Genomic DNA, 24,116 nt, shown 5'->3' with positions numbered 1-24,116 from the left:
AAATATTTTACCCCCAAAGAGATTAAAGCGCGTGATTAAAAGAAGAACTCCCAACCCAAATAACCATCATCATACACGGATGACGGAACCGACCTACGGCTACAGAACGACCCTCAAAATTCACTCTCGTAAAAGTAAAGCACTAGGGTACTGGGCAATTGGGCAACCAGCAGTGCAATGCGATGCGATGATGGTATCGAAAAAGATTTTAGGTCTTGGTCCAATGACGCTAAGTTTACTTATATTGTTTGGCCCAAAAAGGAGGTATTAATATTTAATACCACGCGATATCACTGACACACGGCAGAGCGGTCAGCGCGGCAGCGCGGTGGCGCGGCGTGGTAAATACCGCGCTCAGTGTTAATTTATTACGCGGAAAGATGCGATGCGTGGCTGAGTTAATGCACTGACTGTTAATTGGTTGTTTCCTTTGGCGCATCTTTCGCTTGACTTTAAAAAGAACACGCTTCTTAGTAAGATGCGTGATTCACCTTTTGTGGTTGCTTAAGATTATGATAAAATTTCAGGAAAGAGGCAAAGCGATATTGATATAGTTGGGGTAAAATGAACGGGTGCGATTTTAGGTAATTTTCGAGTGTTTGGAATGTTTTAATCGATGCGAATCTTTAGTGTTATGAAATAATGTAGTATTAATTGCATGTCTTTTAAATAAGTTATCACATGGGTTCGAAGGAGAAACTTTATGCAATAATGAAAAACCACATACTAACTTCGCCTTATTGTTAAAAGCTAAACCAATGAGCTAGACTAGATTTTTTCAACTATCAGCTTGGTGTTGGCATTCGCTGTGATTAAGGAAAACATTTTCTCCAACAGCCGTAAACCTTTCGAAGGTTTGACACAAAGCGAAAGATATATTTTTTTAAACGTCGAATTTCAACTTTATAAATATTACGTCATCTTGGGTTTGGAATGTTAATTTTGACATTTCTGTCATATTATTTACTTACTTAAGGTGGCGCTGCAGTCCTGTGTGAACTAGGGCCTCACCCAACAAACTTCTCCATCTAGCTCGGTCCCTAGCTAGATGTCTCTAGTTTCGCGCTCCAAGTTGGGTGAGGTCACTTTGCACTTGTGCGTGCCACCTGATCCGCGGTCTTTCTCTACTGCGCTGTCCTGTGGGTGTGGATTTGAAGACCGTCCAGGCCGGAGCATTTCCATGCGCTCTACGTGACCCAGCCATCTTAGTCCTTGGACTTTAACCTTTCTGGCTAAGTGTACGTCGCTGTGCAGCCCGTACAATTCGTCGTTCCGTATTCTCCTTCACTCACCTTCGATGCATTACGGGACCGTTGATCACACGAAGAACTTTTCTCTCGAACCGACCCAAGGAGCTTTCATCCGCTTTTGTCATAGTCCATGCTTTTGCACCGTATAGCAGGACGATAAGGGTCTTATATAGCTACACGTTGGTCCCTCGAGAGAGGACTTTACCACTCAATTGCTTTCTTAGTCCAAAGAAACAGCGGTTAGCAAGAGTTATTCTGCGTTTGATCTCAGCGCTGGTGTTGTTTTCTGCGTTTACAGCGGAGCCTAGGTAGACGAAGTCCTCAAAGTTACGTCTGTCGATGGTGACGTTTTGACCAAGACGTCGGTGTTGTATTTCCTTTCTTGACGACAGCATGTACTTTGTTTTGCCCTTATTAACCGTTAAACCCATTTTTGCCACCTCTGCCTCAATACTCACAAAAGCCCCATTGACATCACCTTGAGTTCTTCCGATTATGTCAATGCTGATGACATGCCAGTAATTGGACAGACTTTTGAAAGATAGTGCCTCTGGTGTTGACGTGTGAGCTCTGCACTATTCTTTCAAGCACGATGTTAAAAAACCACATGACAGCACATCACCTTGTCTAAAACCTTTTCTGATATCGAAAGGTTCTGTTAAGTTGTTTCCAACCGCAGCGTGAATTCTCCATGGTCATCATGGTCTTTTTCTTTTGTGGGGCGTGCGCGCATATCAGGCTAATGTTGCCGAATTTAGCCTTGATGCGTATAGTCATTTGGCGCTCAACCTATAGCTCGAGACTTCTTGCCTAAGTCTGGCTCCAATGACGAAGCCGTATCCAAACAAGCGCTGTTGGTTTTCGTCGTAGCAGTCACCAAAGTAAATATCGCAGTTTTTCATCCTCTTTTTGCCCGGCCCATCCCATCGTATTTCCTGGATGGCGGTTATATCTGCTTTATAGCGGTCTAGGGCCACCGCTTATTCTTCGGTCGCACGTGGTCTGTTAAGGGACCTAACGTTCCACGTGCATATCCAACGTTCGTTGTCCTTAAATCTTTTGCGTTGGTTGCCAACAGTAAATCCATCCGTATCCGAGGCTTGTTGGTGCTTCGCAACTATGAAAGCTTTTACGTGGAAAGGAAGTCACCCCGACGGCACAACCCCCAACCTGGAGGGCCAGATCCTAAGTATAACTCGAAGGATGGGGAGCCGGATAAAACCACTCCTTAAAGGCCTGGGCTCCGAATAAGTCGAAGAAGCCTTATAAGGTGTTCAACCTTACTGGAACTGTAGACGCCACCGTTGATTCCATCTCGGAAATGCCTTCGCTCCCGTCTGGATAAGGAGAGGTGCCTTAGTGGAAACACCTCTCCCCACCTCTCTCGGTTGCTGCCCCCAACAACTTTCCACCGGGGTTGGAACCCAATCTCCAGTTGAGGTACTAGGCCCCCATGTTCATCACGGGGAGGTGAGAGTAGGAGTTGATAGACTAGACAGAGGTTGGTTTTGAGAAAACCCTTTGGACGCTTGTGTCCTCTTGAATGCACATGTCTACCATTTGAACATCTAACCTAAAGTAAGCTTATGTCAAAACCGAACGAAAAGTTATCAGAAGTTATCGTCAAAACAAAAAGTAACCATAATGGATTCAAGTAACTTAAGCAAATGTCAAACGAAATGCGCTTCAAATTTGACATTTGCTTAAGCTCGACCCATTTAAATGGCTCTTGCGTATTTGCGCTAAAGTTAGCGAAATTTAACGAAACTGAGCAGAACGTCTATTATGGTAAGTGACATATAAGGCTACGTATTAGTTCGTTCCCTTAAGCTGGCTTAAGCTCGGTTAAGTCTATTATAGATGAGGCTTAATAATGGAGAGATTGGTCAAAGCCAAATGTAAATATTTTCGTTAGAGCCGAATGACATGCTCTATCAAATCCTTTTGAAATATCAAGAGCAATTATTACTTTTCGTAAATGATGTAAAGATTTGTTCTACACCATGAGATCATCAGTGGAGCCGTACTACCGATCATTGAAAATTCTAAATTCCAGACCTCTAAAACACTTTAACATAACTATAACATTGTATTTGATAGTAATAAATGTAAAGTGTGGCCAAAGTGTGAAGGACATGAATCTTTCAATTCCGCTTTGTAAACTTATTTTGTTTGGCATGTCATTTACATACAATAATAAACGGAGTATTTCTGAAATTCTTATTTGTTTATTACCCTAAAGATGTTAAATCCATCTTAGTTTGAAGATATGTTTCCTTTAAGAGTTGTGGATCCCATCTAAGCCCAAGAAGATCGAAACATAATAAAAGCATGAAAATGCAATTATCATCAAAAGCCGGTCTCTTAACACATCAATATTCTCTTTTTCTTTCGTTAAGTTTGCAATTTACTCTTACACTTGATCGTTAAGTCTACATCACTTGAGATTGTTGTGCAAAACCTATCTTGCTGCAGTCTGCACTGCACGGCATCTGCATCAACCGCAATCCGTAGCCAAAAGACAGCACTTGCACTGATCTTTGCTTAAAGGTTTCGTTTGAATTCCCACAGTACCATATTGAACAACCTGTGCTACGGTTGAGCGTTACGGATTGCGGCTGTGCAACAGAACTCCTTGAATTCGATTAAAACCATTGCCCTGGACGTACGCGACTTCAGTCTGCTTACGATCGTACAACGAAGTACTTCAGCTCCAACACGGTCTTGCAATTCAATCGTATCGTTTATGGTCCTTAGATTAAAACCTCTTTTGCTTGGATGATCAATCCAACGGAACGGAAGCATTGAAATTTTATCGTGTGGAATTTAAAGTGAAAAAAAAAACAAAATTATTCACATTCGAATGTTAAACAAAATTTTTTTAAAAAAAGTGACAATTGTACAATAAGTTAAGTTATACTTTTTAGTTTTGTTATTTTTCAAGTTCAATATAAGGAAATCGAAAGCAGTTTCGGGCGCCTGCTACCATATAACGCAGTGAATTGAATGTTAAGTGCTTTGAACGACCTGTGCGCGCAACGGAAGCCGGACTTGATGTTGATGTATGGTTTAGCGATTCAGTAGTCGCCATCGTCAACCTGTTAACATAAAAGCAAGTACTTTTGGTGAGACGTCGTTGTTGCAACACGTACTTAAAGTCCATAAGTGTAAAGTGGTTTTTCTGAGTGCGGGAACGCTCATTTGGATAACGCCGAACAAGGGCACCGACAGCTGCAATAACAATTTGACAAGAAATCTGAAGATACATTCGGTAAGTTTTTTCATGTTGTTTTATTTTTTCGTTCACTACCGCAATTGTTTTTAAATTGACAACTAACTTATGTCAAATTGACAAAGTGTGACAATTTGATAAAAGTTTACTTTTCTTCAAGTTCAAGTGTTAAACTCGCTCTGGAATTCAAAATTTGCATCTCTTTCTTCGATGGACACTTGGAAATAGTGACATTTATGTTTTATTAATGAGCGAAGTATTTTTTTTGTTTTGTGTTACTCGTGTGTGAACTTGTGGCTTAAGGCTTGTGGGTGGATTTTGACAGATTGGCCTAATATTTTACTGTTGGCATTATTATTTTTCCTTGTAGCAGTACTTGTTTGTTGGAAATATAATTTATGAGTTTAGCTCAGAATATTTAAAAGGTGTTTATTAATGGTGTCTTTCACTTGCAATGTTTAGGGTTAGTGACATTACATTTTTTTTGACAAGGCTGTGTTAAGTGAACCATTTAGTGGACAATATTTTGCACGTTCTATTTTTGTTTGTATAAAGTACGAGTAAAATAATAATGTTTGTTAAGAAGTTAAAAAATTGACTTTATAACAATTGTATGCAATTTGTTTTAATTTATCAATTTGACATTTATTTTTTCTTGTAAACAGGGTGGGTACACCTATAGTTTATTTTTTTTCCTGTTCAGGAAGATATCTTAGAATATCAAAAATTATGAAATTTTTGAAAAAAAAAATAATTTGAAAAAGTTGCATACTTAATATTTAGTTTAAATTAAAAACAAAATTTGATATATAGGAACTGATTTAAAACAGTCTTCGATAAACTTTATGAGCAAAAATAAATTTGACATTGATATTGCGTTTTAAATTGTTGTTTTTGGGTTTTAGCATGAAATGTTTTAGCTGTGACAGGCGATTTTGTGATTGGCTTTGGCTGTGTAGTGCAACTAGCTGTTAAAGTCCGAAAACGCGATTTAAGAAAATCAGTACAATCGGCGAAGGTTGGGAGTTCTTTGTTGTTGCCGAGCTTTTCGAGAATATAAATTTATATTGTGTCCCAGTCCTTCACTGGTAATCCTAAATTTTCCAGAGAATGAACAACTTCGATTGTGGTGTCAAGTAAGCTTTTAAGGGTTTCGGCAGATTTCTCACTTTGTATAGGTTGGCCAAAAAAGACCTTGAGATAGGAATTGACCAAAACTCTTTTATGATCATACCTTTCTTTCAATAAATCCCATGCCCTTGCATAATTCCCAGAACTAAGATCTAAATGATGCAGAAGACATTCGGCATCGCCTGTCAAACTTCCTTTCAAAAAATTCATTTTTTGGATCTCGTTTAAGTCAGGATCGTTATGTACAAGTGACGTAAAAATGTCGTGATAGGAACGCAACGATGTATAAGACTCCGAGAAAGTGGGGGGTTTGATTGGAGGAATCTTGAGGACATTTGGTTGTGACGGATGTGTTGCTGGTGGAAGGCCTGTTGCTGGAGGTGCTCCCACAGTAAGCGTAAGTGAAGCGGACGGAGTTAATTTGTCCAAACCATCCATCATTTCAGTCCTATACTCGAGATTAATGGAGCGAATTTGATCGAACACTGTAATCATGTATTCCTTTTTAAAAGACTATTCTGGCTTCCCCCCGCTAACGATTTTCTCGTAATATCGTTTGGCTTTTTCTTGACTTTGTTCAAGCAGCTCCATACGAGTTTTCAAATAGTTACTCGTTCGACGAGCCTGGCCTGACTTCTTAAAATTTGAATAGTCGCGCTTTAATTGCGCCAAAACTTTTTTTTGAAGCTCTTCAAACGACATAATGGACTTTTATTATTTATAAAATGGAATAAAAAAGAGCAAACAAAAAATACTTTAAAAAATGAGGACTTACTTTGTGTGCCTTCGATGGATGATGTAGATTTGCACAGCACAAACAAAAATTTCTTTTTAAATAATTACAAGTTTATAGTTCAATCTTTTGATTTCAATAGGTCGCTGGTTCATATTCGGCTCGAAGGACCAATATTTTTTCTCGCCAGTTAAATTCTCTCTTTAGATTTCCAATTAATGAAAAATAAAACTCATTTTCTTTTAAACTTCGTTATAATTACTTAATTCGCAAATAAAATTCGTTGGTATTTCACAAAATGGTGTCGTGTAGAATATAATAAGAATCAGAATAAGATTGACCTTCTTTTTATTCAAGAAGGTTAAAATATAACTTTTATAATTATAAAAATAATCATAAGATTGACAAGAAATGTCACATTGGGCTAATACTCGTAAGTTCACAATAGTGTCATACATATTTAATTTATTTTGTGTTTAACTGCCTTTTAAAGTAATATATAAATACATATACATCTTTATAATAATGTCAAACACTTGTATATCAATTTTAGTTTAAAAAAGATTAAATTAAAAAAGGTTTAAGAAGGATAAATGAATTTTGAAACTAAACAAAATAAAATTTGAATTTCATCTAGTAAAAAAGATCTAATCAAAATCAATAAAGTTGTTATCTGTAAGACTTAAATACATTTTATTTTATTTTATTTTTTTATTTTATTTTAATAAAAAAGGACTTGAACAAAATTACTTATGGCTTTATATAATTTTTAAAAATGGTTGTGAACATCTGAGTTATCTTTTGAAAAATTAATTGAACTTAAGAAGATAACAGTTAACAATGTTATAAGAATATTAAAGAAATTAAAAAAATATTCCATGTGAATAATAATAGTTCTAGTTGATTAATGATTTAAGCCTTTGAGAACCCGTTATTTTTTTTAATAAATTAGTGAATAAAACATGGGAGAGAAATTAAGTTAAATTCAAATACAAGCAATAGATTTTAAATTAAATGTCTTAATTTATTTAAAGTGTTTAATTTTATTCTTATTGAACTAAGAAAAAATTAAGTTAAATTTGTATGGATGGTACTGTTATTTTAAATTTAACAGTGATGTCCTAAATCCTTCCCTTGTTTTTGCACAATTGAAAACTTTAAAGTAATGTCAGGAATATAACGATATAATAAGTCGTGACACAAATTCTGTTGTAAAACCTTAAGACCTTGTTGCTCAAAAGATCCATTTTATATTTAATTGTTATATTATTCTTTTTATATATTTCCATTAGAAAGCATGTCAAGTTATCAATTTTCAGTTTCGCTTTCGTTAATACTGATAGGGGGCTTAAGGAAATAGAGTGCAAGTTCACAAATGCATCAGTCCAGAGATGATGTTCATAAACGCAAATAATTGGAATCACTTAAAATGTCAATTGTTCATTATTGTAAAGTTCGATAAACTGATGAGCAAACATAAAGAAAAAAGAGGCTGGGATGCGACCCACACTGATAACTTCCCATCCCGTCTGTCGATTTGTCTTGCTTAAAAGTTTGTCTATTTGTACTCGTATCAATTTTTACCAAATTTGCGTACTATTTTTGGTAGATTTTATTTTTTATGAAAAAACGGACTGTTGGATTTTTATATAAAAATTACTGAATATTGAAAACAATATTTTCTGTGAAATAAAATAACGTTGAAGACAATATTTTTAATTTTTGAAAAGCTATTTGAGCCGAAAGTAAATTTTTACGAAGTTTTAGTATTGTTTTTTTTTTTTAGATTTTTATTTTTTGTAAAAAAACTTTCAATTTGAATTTTTTAAAAAATTTACCAATTGTTGAAAACAATATTTCTTATAAGATTAAGATTCTTATAAGATTAAATTTTTGAAGAGATATTTGAGTCGAAAATCAGTTTTTAACAACTTTTATACATTTTTTTTTAGGTTTTTATTTTTTGTAAAAAAAACCGTCAATTCGATTTTTCTCAAAATCTGTCCTAATGTTGAAAACAATATTTCTTATAAGAAAAAATTAGTTAGAAGCTATTATCTCAAATTTTTGAAAAGATATTTGAGTCGAAAATCATTTTTTACCAACTTTTGTTAATTTTTTTTCGGTTTTTAATTTTTTGTAAAAAAACTGCCAATTCGATTTTTTTCAAAATTTTACTGAATATTGACAACAATATTTTTTTAAAGATAAAAGTAAGTTAAAGCCAATATCTCAAAATTTTGAAAAGATATTTGAGTCGAAAATCAATTTTTACCAACTTTTATACATTTTTGTTTAGGTTTTTATTTTTTGTAAAAAAAACTGTCAATTCGATTTTTTCTCAACATTTTTCAAAATGTTGAAAACAATATTTCTTATAAGATAAAATAAGCTTGAAGCCTAAATTTCAAGTTTTTGAAAAGATATTTGAATCGATATTCAATTTTTACGAACTTTGAGTAATGTTTTTTTTAGATTTTTATAAAAAAAACTGTCAGTTAGATTTTTCTCAAAATTTTATCAGATGTCAAAAACATTATTCTTCGTTGCACAAAATTGTTTTAGAGATGAAATCATATTTCAGTCGGAAAATTTTGGAGGTGACAAATTTTTTTTTCAATTTTATTGATTATAAAAAAAAACGTTATATTGATTTTTTTCAAAAAATATACCTGTTTGGTATCACGTTACAATATATTATATAAAATTTAATTCAAGTCTCTGGCGTTTTTGGTTCGTAAGATATTTAAGTTTAACCAAAATTTCCATCTTTTTTTCAAACTGCTATGGTAAAAAAACCACCTTCGCAATTTTCTTGAGATCCCTTTCTGCATCTTTCTGCCTTATTATCTGTATAACAAAATTTATTTGAAGTTGATATCTCTTCTGGTTCTTGAGCTATGGAGGACGAAAAAAACGTCGCGAACGTACGTACACACGCACGCACAGGCATCTTTCTAAAAATCTTTTATTTCGACTCTAGGGACCTTGAAACGTCGAGAAATGTCAAAATTTTCAATTTGACAAATCGAAAACATTACAATAACTTCCTATGGGAAGTTAAAAAAGCATCAAGAATTTTGTTGATAAGTTGTTGATGCAGGCGCGATTTGGAGCAAAAATGGTGGAAAAAGACAATGAAAAGTATTTAATCAAATTCTAAATTTTTTATAAATTAATACATTTGATGAATTTCAGAGATTATTTTACCAGCCCAAAAACAAAACTATTAATATAAACCAGATTAAAATAGGAACTTGAATTTATTGCATCGCCAGTGATGCCTAATCACTACCAATAAATTTGACGTTTGTGAATTTACCCAGAATCGCAATAATTTTCTTATATAGTTAGAGATGTGGTAGGGGGTTTGGTAAATACTTTAACGAAACCATTTTTTAATGAAAAGAGACGGATTTCACTGTATTCTGGTGAGACAAACAAAGCTAAGACAAGACAAAAGTGCCTTAGGGTCAGTATTGTAGGTCTTAAAGAAGCTTTGAAGTGGTCTCCGGAAAATCATGTATCCATATTATAATCAGATTATTTTTTTGTGGTTATAATCGGAGAACGTGTCTGAAAGATTTCTCACAGGAATTTTTAAAATCTTAGACTAATGTAAATGGAAACAAAGTCAAAAATACCAATGGAAACAGTGCGTGCCACTATAAAATACGATGGCTACAACATTTAAGTGCTGGCTTTTAAAGTTGAGCTTGGTTATTTTGAGTGAAACTACTTTTTTAACTGAACTAATGTTACGGCCAATTAAATAAAACAACATATTATATAGTTTTTGTCTTATGGTGTTTTATGCTTGTAATATATTATGTCTTAGTATTAGTCTTAGTCATTAAATTTTAATTGAAATACAGGGTCTTGAAACCTTTCTCCAACCAAACTTAAATCAATTTACTAGGAACGACAAAGAAGTCTAGTTTCAACAAGATAGAGCCACAGAACACACTTCTCGGCGTTCACTTTTAAAATATGGGAGATCTTTTTGCCGGACAATGTATATCTTAGTTTTTATGACAGTTCGACCTATCTGAGTATAATTCAGTTCTGACTTTGTATGTTCTGAACGCACAGAATCGCTGCTTTGTTCCAATTAACTGAAGGTTTAGTATTTTGATATCAAGTCAAAGACGTTTCGCAAAACATACAAACAACTTAATTAATGTAACTATAACCTATATGCTATAACCTGGGTGTTATAGCACCCATTTTGTGGTCGGAAGGTTAAAACTATCTTAAGGTTAGACCAAAATTCATAAAACTAGCCTAAGTGCCTTCCGGCATTTTGCTGTAATTCCATTTTAATTTTTTTTATTTACTAGAAAATTAAAAACAACAAATTAATTTCAATATCTTTTTACTTAAAAACTACTTAAAAAAAGGTAATTAATATAAAACTTAAAACTAACATAAACTACCTGTTATACCTAAATATAAACTACTTTAAACTAGAACAACCACAGCAGCAAATCTAACTATCTATTTTTTTTCCTTATTCCATGTTTTTTTATTAATTTTTTTTTTATTATTTTTTTTCCCACGGTTGCCAATTGAAAAAAAATTTGCATGACCAAATCTGAATCCAAAAATGACCAAAATAATTTGTGTCCGCAACGGTTTTTAAATTCCTAAAGGAAGTTATTGTAATCAGTCTGATTAGTCGAATTGAAAATTTTGACAATTTTCGACGTTTCAAGGTTTCTAGAGTCTAAATAAAAGATTCAGGAAGTTTTTTTCGTAGTCCATAGATCAAGAACCAGTAAAGATATCGACATCAAATAAATGTTGTTATTCAGATAATTATGTAGAAAGATACAGAAAGGACTCTCAAAAAAATTGAGTGAGTGTTTTCTTATAAATCAAAAAAACTGACAAAAAAATAATCGTCAATTTGAATATTTAACAAACAAAAAATGGTTATATCTCTGAAGTAATTGTATGGAACGAAAAATAACGTTTCTGAAATCAAATTTTAAGAAAAATCGAATTTAAGGTTTTTTGTATAAAACATAAAAAATCTTAAATCAAATTACTAAAAGTTGGTAAAAATTCACTTTCGACTCAAATATCTTTTCAAAAATTAAAAAAAAATATTGGCTTCAAACTAATTTCATTTTAAAATATTATTAACGACATTCCGTTTTTTCATATAAAATTTTAATCTACAAAAAATAGTAAAAAATGTTAACAAAAATAGATTTTGAAATCAAACTATTTCGTCATATTCAATATATTGTTAGTAATTATAAAATTTTTTAGAACTAACAACTTTTTTAACAAAACACGAAAGTCTAGAAGCTATTCAAACAAGACAAATCGGCAGACGGGTTGGGAAGTTATCGGTGTGGGTCGCATCCCAGCCCCTTTTTTTAAGATCACAATGTGTTAACATTATGTCAGGAGATCGAATATTATCGCTTAATAAAATGCTTACAACAAATAATAAAAAAAATGTTTTTGCAGACCAAACGCTATGGTTATTTTTAGAATTATATTATTAATGGTATCAAAATTAAGTCTGCCTTTGGTTTTAATCAAAGTTAATGAAAAAAATTGTCCACTTAGTAGCAGCTGAACTGTGAGGAAGTAACATCAGGTTATAAACGAACTTACCTAATTTTTTAAAACAATATTTATTTAAACCGTTATTATGATAACCGACCTTTTCCCTTTTCTGACATGTCCACTTTATCCGTAAGATTATGATTTTGAGATGTTGTGAAATGAATGCATTCATCGTGTGCATTCAATGATCGTGCATTTGTTATGGGGTGCGTTCAATTAAATATATTTATGTACAATTTACAAATAAAAAGAACTTTAGGCTTGTATTTTTTTTTTAAGAATAGAGTCATTTTTTTTGCAATATTTTAAAAAGGACCAACTGGAATAAGAAATGACCATGCGACCAAGTAAGAAAATTATGCCCAAATTTGGTCGTAAACGACCAAACTGGCAACCGTGACCATGACTAGTCTACTTAAAACTAAACCCTAAAAATATAAAACAAGTATGTAAGCTGGCCGAGGATTAAAACCCCATTCTGACTACCCACTATTAAGTGCCGATTCAAGCCACCGAAACTGGTTCTCCTGCCTCACCCTATCAGTTCGGTCCCATTCGGACACAACCCTGCTGAACCGAATTAGCTCTGTTCCGTCTTGTGCCATGACTTCTTGATTGCACTGGAGTCACCTATCCACGATTGGTTGTCTGACGTGGTAGATTAGCGGAACTGCCAATCTATCCTGTATCAGAACGCATATAAATAAGAAGAGGAATGTCTCTGGTGAATTGAAGCCGCTCAAGGTGCACTCTCAAAATAGTCGTCGTTCGGATAGAATGCCCCCGAAGTCATAGCTCCTGCAATGTGACCTCGAACGAGTTTTATCAATTCTGTTGATTCAAGCCCCGTTGTATAGGACCTCCTTGGAATAGTAATGCACGTAAGAAGATTTGTCTGTTCGATATAAACCGGTACAGCGTCGTAAACACTGTCGCTCGAGCACCCGAAACTTCTCCATCTGGGAAGGGGCAACGTTGAACCATACAGGACAACCATAAACGATTATCGGCCCTATAAGGGCCATGTAGCACATTACATTCAATCTGGGGTCAAGCCGACTGCTGTAAAATAGCCGTTTTACCAGAGCAAAGGCTCTTCTGGCCCTGGTTAGAGCAGCATTTATATGTCTGTCAAAATATAAATACTGATCCAACCAGATACAACACTTTTACTCGTTAATCGCTTCCCGTGGAGGTCAACGATGACCACCTTGCTTCAATTCTTGCACGTATCCCTCGTGACCCTAGCCAACGGAGTCCGGAACAGAATTGTCTCCGACTAGCCCAAAGCATTAACCATCATGCCACGGGTACTACAATTTATTTAATCCTTTGAAATAAAAAAAATTGGGTGACGAAACAGTCCGTTGAGAACTAGGGCCTAGTGACTTACAACTCTCAACTATTCGAGTGTGCGAGTAATGCTGTCAGGAATGGATGGAACCTACGGTTTTTATGCCGAATCCGAACGGCTAATTTGAGAAAGCACTTTTTCATGACAAGATCACTCTTGAAGAATTTGTCAATGCCTTGCAAGATGCAGTACCCGTGAAAAGACCTAAGACGGCATAGGCAGGGATCGAACCCAAGACCTCTGGCATGACAGTCCAACGCACTAACCATCATGGCACGGGTGCTATCCTTTGAAATATTCATCTTAAACTCATCTAAACACACCCTCAAAAAATGTTAGCGTTACCTAAACCACAAATATCTAAAAGTTTCTTTCTTTCAAAATTAAGTTCACTTTTTTAAAGCTGACAGTCTTCTATGCAACCATTTATTTATAGCTGGGCGCTAGAACCTTTTCACATTTAAAAAAAAACTCCTCTAACCTAATCAAGGTAAGTCAATAGGTCCTTTCATAAGCCTTAAAAGAAAATAATTATATTACTTCAATTTCATTTCGATTGAAATGCAGGTTCTACTTCTTCACTCAAAAACTCCAACAAAGTTCAAGTCGTATAGAAGAAACAATCTTGTTTATGTTTAGACCTTGATTTTAGTTAACAAATTGATTATAAATGTTATTGTAGGTAAAAGCCAATAATCCAGCTGCATCAAGCGACAAATTGAATGTTCAATTGATCAACAAAACATTCAATGAAAAGTCCATAAAGAAATCAAAAGCCGTCAGCCAATTGGGGGCGGCGAATTGAGTGATTTAGTTTGATTTAAGAGCCTCCGCTTGCTGCTGGTTAGGTTGTGGCTGTGGTCTTGTGACGACGACTCTGCGTAGCCAGTGGTCAACCGTACAAGTCTATTATCAGATCTATAAATTTCACTGTGGTCTGCCAGCCACCGATGGGGCGGTGTGGTGCCTAGCCTATAGCCGTCGGGCTAGTACGGAAGGAAGGATTTCTGCACGATTTCAATTGACTTTCAAGGACCCAGCCAGCAGCAAGAGCAGGCGGCAAGGCGCAGCGTTATGCTAGCTCTCAGAATTCAATTTAACCGCACTTCTATCACTATTATTAGTGCCTGTGTTTGACAGTTCTGTTTGAAATATTGCACTGACCTACAAAGCTTACACCCCGAACTCATAATTCATCATTCAAAACTTGTGTACTTTATTTCCTGAGCCCAATCCAAATTGCAACACACTCGTACATAAGGCATGAGACATAATCCGTGCGACTCGTACGTCCGTTCGTAGTCCACCCCATGCCATCGAATAGCTGTCGATTGTGAGAAGTTGCGCGATTCTGACACATGCATTGAATGTGGTTACCCATTGCACACCCGAATGTCTATATGCAATCTCTCCCCCATCAAGTGCTATAGCCCACAAGTGGTGAGGTGAGTGTGTACTGTGTACTGTGTACCCAACAATTTGGAGCAGGATTCTTGACATTCGTCACACTGTCTCCAACTCTAAGTGGTGCGGTGGTGCGCATATTACGTCGTGTTTTGCGGTTTCGTCATGACATTTTCTTGTTCTTTACGGGTATGCAAATTCTTTTCATATAAATAAATAACATAACAAAAATCGAAATAAAGTTAAAACCTCTAGGTATTGTAGAGGTTGTAACTCAAGTTTGTTTAACATAAATTAAAACCGCACTCAATCGTGGAGTGTGATTTACAACAAAATCGTTTGGACTTGACAAATGGTACTGGTACATACCAATATTTTTTTTTTCAAGCCCTGCTCTATATGGTTGTGTAGAGATTTTGATAGATTGTATTGTTGTGGAATAAATGTATCTGTCAAAATTAATTTACCAATCATATGAGATTGAATTTAACTGGTGCGATGCTAAAATAATGGAACTTGTCTGACACATTTGTGCTTAATAAACTTTAAATGAAATTATGATGATAGTGTGATGTATTAATTGTTAAAAAGTCATTAAGATAAAATGACAGTTATCTGACTTTTGCAGGAGATTGAAAATGTCCTAATTAGATCAATCATTTGACCAAGGTGCTGATGTTTTGTGTGTTATCTAAAGTATCTCATATTCTCTAAAGCAGTAGAGGTTGTATTCATAAACGTCAGCCTAACTAAGAACTGCGTTATCTGCATTCATAAAGTCAGATTTTCGATCGAACTAACCTAGTTGAACTGCAGTACCTACCGTTCATAAACGCCAGACTGTGGTCAGCAAATATTTTGTTTTGGTAAAAATAATTTAAATTATTGTTTTTTAAGGTTCAACAAAATTTGTTTGGCAGCCATTTTTCTCTGACGTTTATGAACTCTGTTTACATACAAATTGGACTTAGTCAGATCTTTTTGTTTACTGCAGACATTCTGCATTGGGAGTGCGTTCACAAATGCCTCAGAAAAGAAATGCTATTGTACTAACGCAGACTTTCTGCGTGAAGTATTTGGCTCAAAATCACCAAGGTGCAGAATTGGCTTTAACAATTAATAAAATACTAAAACTAACCTGTTTTGTTTGTCCATAAAACAATGTAATGTATTTATAAAGTTAATTTCAAATTAAACCAATATACAAGCATAGAAAATCATTTCGGGAACGCGTCCATATGTACAAACTTTAACAACAAGTCCAGAATATGATTGACAAATGTAGGGTATTTAACCCCGGTCATTACTTAATAAACCGTATTTTGTATACAAAATCTAGTTTTAGAAAGGATACTAGAAGATAATTTATTTGTAATATAAAAATGCAAAATTAGTTGCTCCGATACCGCACAAGTCATTTCAGTGAACATATCGATAATCGATCTAAAAGAATTTTAAGTGAACGCAGCCATTCGGTGTCAAACGTCAGTCGAAGAAGACAACAGTAACAAAGGTGGCTGTCAGAGTATTTATCTATTCTTTATTAGTAAAGCGTACATCAATAGTCCGTCATTCCGTGAACGTATTTATTACATTTAATTATTGATAAAATTCTTTTTTACGACTCGAAATAACAAAGAAACGTCAAATATGTTCCTATTGACAAAGTCAGATCGCATTTAAGATGGCCGCCGTATAATCAAAGTGCGCTCTTAATTCAAAACGTCATTTCGTGAACGGCCATTTCGGAAACGTTCCCGGACATCATTTTACGTATTTTCCTTGTAGAAGATTTTGTATGTATTGTTTTCATTATTGCTTATTAAATATTGATAAATAATGTATTCATAAGCTTAAATTATGTGCTTTGTTCTGTTCTTGTTGATTTTATCAAACTTGGGAAAACGTTTCTGAATTGATGGTTTCTGTAAGATATTTAATACTAAAAAAGTATAGAATTATGTGCACTGCCTGTCAAAATTTATTAATATACACATTTTAAAACAGTATAAGCTAAACGTCATCATTATAGCTTGAAATTTTTTTGGTAATGAAACCAATTTTGAAATCTATATCATCTACATAAGATGACAGCCAGAGTAAATAATCAAACGAGTTCAAATGTAAACATAGCCTATAAAACTTGCATATAAAACTTCTAACGCCACCTTGAGGCAAAGAGACGAACGTAAAAAAAAGCTCGTTGATTTCATATAAACATGTAATGACACCAATTAAATGCATAGGGGAGAAGGGGGCACCTTTAAACACGCGGCACCTTTGAACAGTGCTGATAAAATCTGATTTTAAAAATATTTTCGAACCAAATTAGAATTTTTTAGTTGGCAATACTGTTTTCTTTAACCGTCAATTACTTTCGCTGGGCTCTCAGTAGGCGCCGCCGGAAAGTAGTTTGATGCGGATGTTCTTTTACCGATAAAGTAATTTTTTTTAAGAGTGTACACATTTTTTGGTGAGTGTTTTTATTCGCAAAACAATTTTATTGAAGGCGAACGTTCATCTTGAACTACATTAAGGTAAGTTTGATTATGAATATTTAGGAGGATAGATTTCTTATCTATGTTACTTCGCATGTATAGCTTTATTTCAAAACAATTTGTAGGTAAACATAGTTTTAAAATATTAGCATAACGTTTTAAAATAATCTCAGTTTACTACAATGGTACGTACTTATAAAAAGAAGAGAGCTACAGAAGTTAACGAAGATGACAAGAAGAGTGCTATCACGGCCGATTTAAACAACACAATGACCTTTACGAGATACTGCCAGTACTTACGGTATTCTTCCCAATACTTTATTTTATAGAATTAAAAAATATAAACAAAACGAAGCGCTCAAAAGTCAAGACTATTCAAGCAATTTCTCTACAAGACAAGTTTCAAACAACGCTGGAGAAGATATGCTGGAGAATTACTTGCTTCGAAGTTAAAAAATGAATTAGGGTTTAACAAAGTCGAACGTTAGCATTCCAATATACTGCATTACTAAAAAAAAGCCCTAAGCAGTGGACTGAAAATAGACAAACTGGGATCGATTGGATTAAAGGCTTAATGAAAAGACACACCAATCTTTCCCTGCGAAAGCCTGAAAACACCAGTTTGCCTCGATCAACAAGTTTTAACAAGCACAATGTCCTAGAATTCCAAAACAATGACCAGATAACACTAGGTAAGTTTGATTTCACTCCCGGCTGTATATCGAACTTAGATGAAACAGGCCTTACTACAGTGGTGCAGGCCCCAAACGTCATAGGGCCAAAAACAAGTTGGACAGATTGTTTCTGCTGAAAGAGGTCAGTTGATAACTATGTGTGACATCCGCAATGCATCTGGCAACACAATTCTTGTAGTATTTATCATTCCGTGAGCTAGATATCACGATAGTACATATGCTTGCTGGAGCATCAATCTGTAGTGCCGGTTTTGTTAACAGCTCCACTAGTGTTTGGATGACGGAAGTGCTTTTCATTAAAGTTCTTGAACACATCCAAAAAAAAACAAGGTGCACAAAGAACGACATGATCTTACTTTTGATGGACAATCATGAAAGCCATTGCACAATAGAAGCAATCAAGTTTTGCCGAGAAAATGGTATTGTTCTGGTTACTTTTTCCCCTCACTGTACTCATCGTCTTCAGCCTCTCGATGTCGCAATTTTAGGACCATTTAAGCAGAAGTTTTCTGTGGCGCAAAAACACTGGCTACTGAGTAATCCTGAAAAAACTATTACAATACACAATCTTGCTGGTATTGCCAATATAGCCTTTACTGCAACATTTGTGCAAAAAAAAATTTCAGGTTTTGCAAAACCTGGAATTTTTCCATTTTCAAGAAATGCTTTCACGGACGAAGATTTTAAGTACGCAGCGGTCACAAACTGACAAGTGCCAGAGAATTCTTCGGCTCAAGTAGAGGAAAATATGTTTGCTTTAGCTACTGAAGTACCACAAGTTGTTGAACCAGTACTGTTTACTGAAAACAACGAATAAAATGTTCAATATTTAAATGAACACTATCGTGATACTTTCAAGGAAAAATAAAAGAGTTATTTCATTAAAAATACAAAGCGTCTTTTTGTCTTATCAACCAATAAAAAAACTATTAGAACGACTGCCGTTCAAAAATGCACCAGCCTAGTTCAAAGCTGCCCCACATGGGGGCACATTTGAACATAATTACTTGCTGCATTTCAAAAATGATAATAAATCGAGATCGTTTTAAAAATAACTAATTTATAGACTCAAACTTAAGTTTATATCAATTTCTATTAGTTCTATTAATTAGGTTAGGTTAGGTTATAGTGCCTGTCCAAGATGGTAACGGACACGGTTTAATGGCCCATTGTGATACCACATGAATCTTGAGGCTTCCTCCTAAGCTCAATGGAACCAGCTTGATTCCCTTACGAAACGTGAGAGGCTGATTACACCGATATGATTTAGGACGTTTAGATCGTTAAAGAAAAATTCTCCTAGGTAATTCTAGCGTTTTCGAGCTAGAGCAGGGCATGTGCAGAGAAGATGAAGAACTGTTTCTTTCTCTTCCTCGTCCATACAGCTTCTGCAAAAGTCATTCATACGCCTAGTCTCGTGGCGTGCTTTCCTATTACACAGTGTCCGGTTATGACACCTATTATCGAGATTATATGCGATCTGCTTAGAGAGAGCAAGCATCTTGAATGTATTAAATCCAGTGTTGGCCAGATACTTTTTGTGACTTGACATGTGGTGATGTTGTTCCACCTGGTGCCTGCCCTCCTCACAGCGTCTTGCATTAGCAGCAGTTTACAAGTAGCGATTGGTATGCCAGTACTTGCCAAACGTGGTAGGATGGGCTGTATTATACCGTTCCTGGCGAGTTCATCTGCCTTACAGTTATTGGAAGGTCTCTATGGCCCGGTACCCAGCAAAGGTGAATATTAAACTGTTGCTCCATCTCCATTAGAGATGATCGACAGTTATGGACTGTTATAGAGTTTGTAGAGACAGAGTCCAGAGATTTGATAGTGGCCTGGCTATCAGAGGAAATACGGATATCAGATGTTGATATAACGTTTTCCTTGATCCAGGACAAGACTTCTTTTATAGCCAAAAGTTCCGCCTGGAACACGCTACAATGATTGGGAAGGCGGAATGAGAGACTTAATTTAAGTCGTTCAGAGTACATACCTCCACCAACCCCTTCTTTTATTTTTGACCCATCTGTGTAAAAATGGATTGACTCATCCTACAAGAATGTCCTATCCTCCCAAAAAGATCTGGGAGGTATAGAAATCTCGAAGTTTCTGTTGAATTGCAGTTGGATACCTTATTGAGTGGACAACGTTGTTGTTAGTCCAGTGCGACGAAGCTTTGAGGCTAATAGCAGAGCTTGCAGCTATTTGTTTGCTAAATATGTCAAGAGATGTAAGGTAGAGAACGGTGTCCAGTGCCGTAGACGGGGTCGTGCGAAGCGATCCGCAAGCTGAACGTTGGACTTTATTTAGTTTTGTAAGAGTTCTTTTTGGATGTTAAGATGCTTTCCTGAAACTGCTACAGCAACGTCGTCTGAAACCCTCCGCATCCAGACTAGTTAGGATTTCATTCACCACTAGGTTTCAGAGGAGAGGGGATAGAACACCACCTAGCGGTGTCCCTCTACTAACGAATCGTCTTCTAGAAGAGTTGCTTAATTTTGAGTTAGTTATTCTGCTAGTGAGCATTAAATGATTTAACTCCCGAAGCGAACTCTCTACATTTAGAGATGTTAGTGCAGATGTGATTGCAGATGTGTCCACGTTGTTAAAGGCACCTTCGATGTCAAGGAAAGTAACCAGTGAACTCTTTATGTTTCGAAGACAGAAGTCTTGTATCGATACTTGCCCTTAAATGGGTATCAATCAATCTTTCCAAGGTCTTAAGAATTAATGATGATAGACTTATAGGTCGTAAATCTTTAGGATTGACTAGGGAGCATTTACCTGCTTTGGGTATAAAAACAACTTTAACTTCTCTCCGTGCCGAGGGAACATGGACCAGGTAAAGACAGCTGGGAAAAATTGCCTCAAGGATTGCTGCAATTATGTCAAAAGTCTTTTGTAGCTCGGCTTATATTATTCCATCTGGTCCTGCAGATTTAAATAGTTTGAAGCTGTTGAGAGCCCATTGTAGCTTATCCCTTGTGATCAGACCTTGTGGATATGTTGTATTTGAACTTGAACGTATATAATTGTTGCAATTTTCGGTAAGAAAACTACCAGGAAAGTGAGTGTCCAATATTAAGTTCAGCGATTCATTACTTGAATTTGCCCAGGAGCCGTCTGCATTTTTGAAGCAGCTTGGCATAGCTGGACCAGTTGAAAGAATTTTCCGGTACCTAGAGGCTTCAGAAGTTGCTTCTATCGTGCCACAGAAGGATCGCCAAGAAGATCGCTTGGATTTCCTTAGTGCCTTCTTTTAGAATCTTAGGCATTCTTTGTAAGAGTCCCAGTGAGAGACTAGTCTTGCGGCTTTGTCCCGGTTGAAAAGTTTCCTGCATTCTTTTCTGAGCGAATCAAGCTCTGAGGCCCACCACTGTGGTTACCTCTTTCCTCTTATGTGTATAAGTGGACAAGCAATTTCTAGCGATCTGTTCATAGCTGAGGTAAGGTTATTGACTTTGTTGTCAAGTTCATTAGCGTTACAGGAAGGACTAGATAGTCCAGGTTCCAGTAAACTCTGTAATGAATTCCTGTATGAAGCCCAGTAAGTTTTCCGATAGTTTCGAAAAGTCAATGGACTCGGGTTATCATCCACATTTTTTCTGTACTAACTGCAGCATTTTGACTACAATTAGGCAGATCAACCTCTACCACGGTTTTGTTCTGATCCTCTGAGTCGGAGGATGAACCCAAAAGTTCGTCCTCGCTCAGAAGGATTATGTTAAGGTCGTCCTCAGTCTCCATTAAGGATGGACTGTCTACGAATTTTGTAGAGGGTGGAGTCGGGATTGGAGTGGGCATGGGTGCATCGTCACCCTCTGTTAGGAGAGAAGACGACGCGACGTCCAGGCCCACCAACCACTAGTTCACCTTCGGTTGTTTTTGGAGGCCTGCTTTCCGCGTTAACCTCATCTTTTTATAGATTCGAATTGTAATGGATTCGAAGCCATAGTTAAGGGCTAGAGGAGCCAAGGATTCTTTATTGAGTACCACAATGGCACTCCTATAAAGACCCTTCACTTCCTCTAGCTTGGCTATCTTCCAGTTATGCGTCGGAAGGGACGGGTTGCAAACTCTGATCATCTCGAGAATGTCCTCGATACCAGTGGGTTCGATTGGTATCCAAATGCGCGATCTAGGTCTGCTAGGAATGTCTTCCATAGCGACAACCTCAAACTTCGCACCTGGCCAAACTTCACCTAACCGGCTGACAGCAAGCTTGTGAAGGTCACAAGACCTCTGGTCGCCAAAATCTGGCCTTACTCAATTAAGTAAGGAGTCAATAGTTCTAACCTACATTCAGTGCATTATTGCATTTAGGAATTTATAGCAGCTGGCGAAAATGAAACAAAAAAGGAACGCACCCAAAAAATTTGATGTGGGAGGATGGAGTGTAATTTAATGGCTACATCAATTCCCAAAATATGAGAAGTTGTTTCTCCTTAATTATTATTGAATAGTTAAATCACTTCGTCCTAAAATAGTTTCCAATCACATATTCCTAAAACAAAAACTCAATCCAATTAAATTTTCACGCACATTGCTTTACCTAGAAAAATTGAATTCACAAACGTCATGTCATTATCAAAATGACAGTTCTCCTTGCGATAAGGCAAGCAAATTTAACTGCAATGGCGGTCTCCATTTGCGATAGTAAAAGCTTGCTTTAAATTTTGCTTTGGAGACCACATGTTAAGGATATAAGGCGTGGTTGAAACTAAACTCAAAGTCTTGAATTATGTTGCTACAAAGCTGATTAAATTTTCCATTTCTTCAGCACATTATAAATCTTTGAAACCATCAATTTATATTTTTTTAATTTTATTTAGTTCGCATTCCATCATACACGAATTGCATTTTAAATCCCTGATCCTTCCATCCATCTCATGTTTTTTTATAATACCGAAAAACTCATCATTCGAAATTCTTATTCCATTCGTATTCGTCTTCTCCTTTTATGCTTTTTATTTAAGGTTTTATTTTTCAACTTTGTTTCACACGTGCTCGATAGCATTAGGCTTGCCAGATTGAGCAATTTTTCGAAAATTGGGCTATCTTTTTCGAAAAATGCAAACAAGTGTCACAAACATACTCAATTCCGTAATAAATAGCCCAAATCTTGTCGAGCTCAAATTTTTCTTAGCACACTTCCACAACGTTTTCACTGTTCTTTGAAATAATTATTTGGCCTATATGTTTCATTTGCCATTGTTTTCTTAATAAATGAAATTGGGCTACTTTTTTGCTCATATCTTACGATACAAATATTTTTAAACTGAGCTATCCAGCTAGTTCATGACATGGCAACCCTAAACAGCAATACAATTACAACGCGTGTGTGCAAAATCGTGACTGACATGAAGTAATCAAATTCAATTAGTTATATATCCAGGTGATGAGCATCACCGATCAACAAGATCGGACATCGACTGCAATCACATGAGCCATCATTAAGATGAGGTGATTGCAAGTAAAACCTTTTGATGGTAGTACTTAAGTACATGGACTTGAGTGTGGACTGGTTTGATGGTTAAATGCATACATACATGTATCCTAGTTTGTCATCACTGCCTTTATGAGCTGGATGTTAATTTCATGCTAAAATACAGTGTATCCAATTTTATAGAGCCTCTAGAATGATACTGTTTTATAGCTTCGAACAAAATGGGTGGTCTCTCCAAGATATTTTTATTACTTTGTAAATGTTGGAATGTTGGATGTTCAAATGGTAGACATGTGCATTCAAGGGGACACAAGCGTTCACAGGTTATTATCAAAACCAACCTCTGTATATCAACTCCTCGTCTCACCTCCCCGCGGTGAACATCGGGTGCCTAGTACCTCAACTAAACATTGGGTTCTAACCCCAATGGAAAGTTGTTGGGGCAGCAAACGAGAGAGTTGGGAGGGCAGTTTCCACTAAGGCACCTGTCCTTATCCAGGCGGCAGCGGACGAACTTTCGAGATGGAATCAACGGCGACGTCCGCAGTTCCAGTAAGGTTGAACTACTTAGTGAACACCTTATAGGGCTGCTTCGACATATTCGGAGCTCAGGCATATAAGGAGCGGTTTATCCGGCTCCCCTTCCTTGGAGTTATACTAAGGATCTGGCCCTCCAGGTTGGGGGTTGTGCCATCGGAGTGACTTTCTGGTCACGTAAAAAATACCTTTAGTTGTGAAGCACCAACAAGCTTCGGATACGGACGAATTCACTGTTGACAACCCAAGT

The 24,116-nt window shown here is 36.1% G+C and overlaps 2 protein-coding genes across 6 annotated transcripts in view; one reads left to right on the top strand and one right to left on the bottom strand.

The window, feature by feature from the left end:
- Nucleotides 1-3,790: 3,790 nt before the first annotated feature.
- Nucleotides 3,791-24,116, top strand: part of LOC129942921 (ras-related and estrogen-regulated growth inhibitor-like protein) — a 78,939-nt gene continuing 58,613 nt past the window's right edge. For 2 of the 5 annotated variants that reach the window (XM_056052061.1, XM_056052060.1), the window contains exon 1: nt 3,802-4,521. The gene's annotated coding sequence lies outside the window, so the exon portion shown is untranslated. Of the gene's footprint in view, nt 4,522-24,116 lie in introns of all 5 variants that reach the window. The other 3 variants (XM_056052065.1, XM_056052064.1, XM_056052062.1) reach the window with 3 other exon arrangements.
- On the bottom strand, nt 5,545-6,108 carry LOC129940450 (uncharacterized). Its single transcript, XM_056048800.1, has one exon. It carries the CDS (start codon nt 6,106-6,108, stop codon nt 5,545-5,547), a length of 564 nt encoding a protein of 187 aa, XP_055904775.1.

Source organism: Eupeodes corollae, chromosome 1 (assembly GCF_945859685.1).
Source record: "Eupeodes corollae chromosome 1, idEupCoro1.1, whole genome shotgun sequence".
In the NCBI taxonomy this organism is placed as follows: Eukaryota; Metazoa; Arthropoda; class Insecta; order Diptera; family Syrphidae; genus Eupeodes; species Eupeodes corollae.
This window is presented reverse-complemented; position numbering and strand designations above follow the sequence as displayed.

What these genes read in the sequence shown, in the direction of transcription:
- LOC129940450 (XM_056048800.1), bottom strand. Translation starts at nt 6,108, where the DNA reads ATGATTACAGTGTTCGATCAAATTCGCTCCATTAATCTCGAGTATAGG.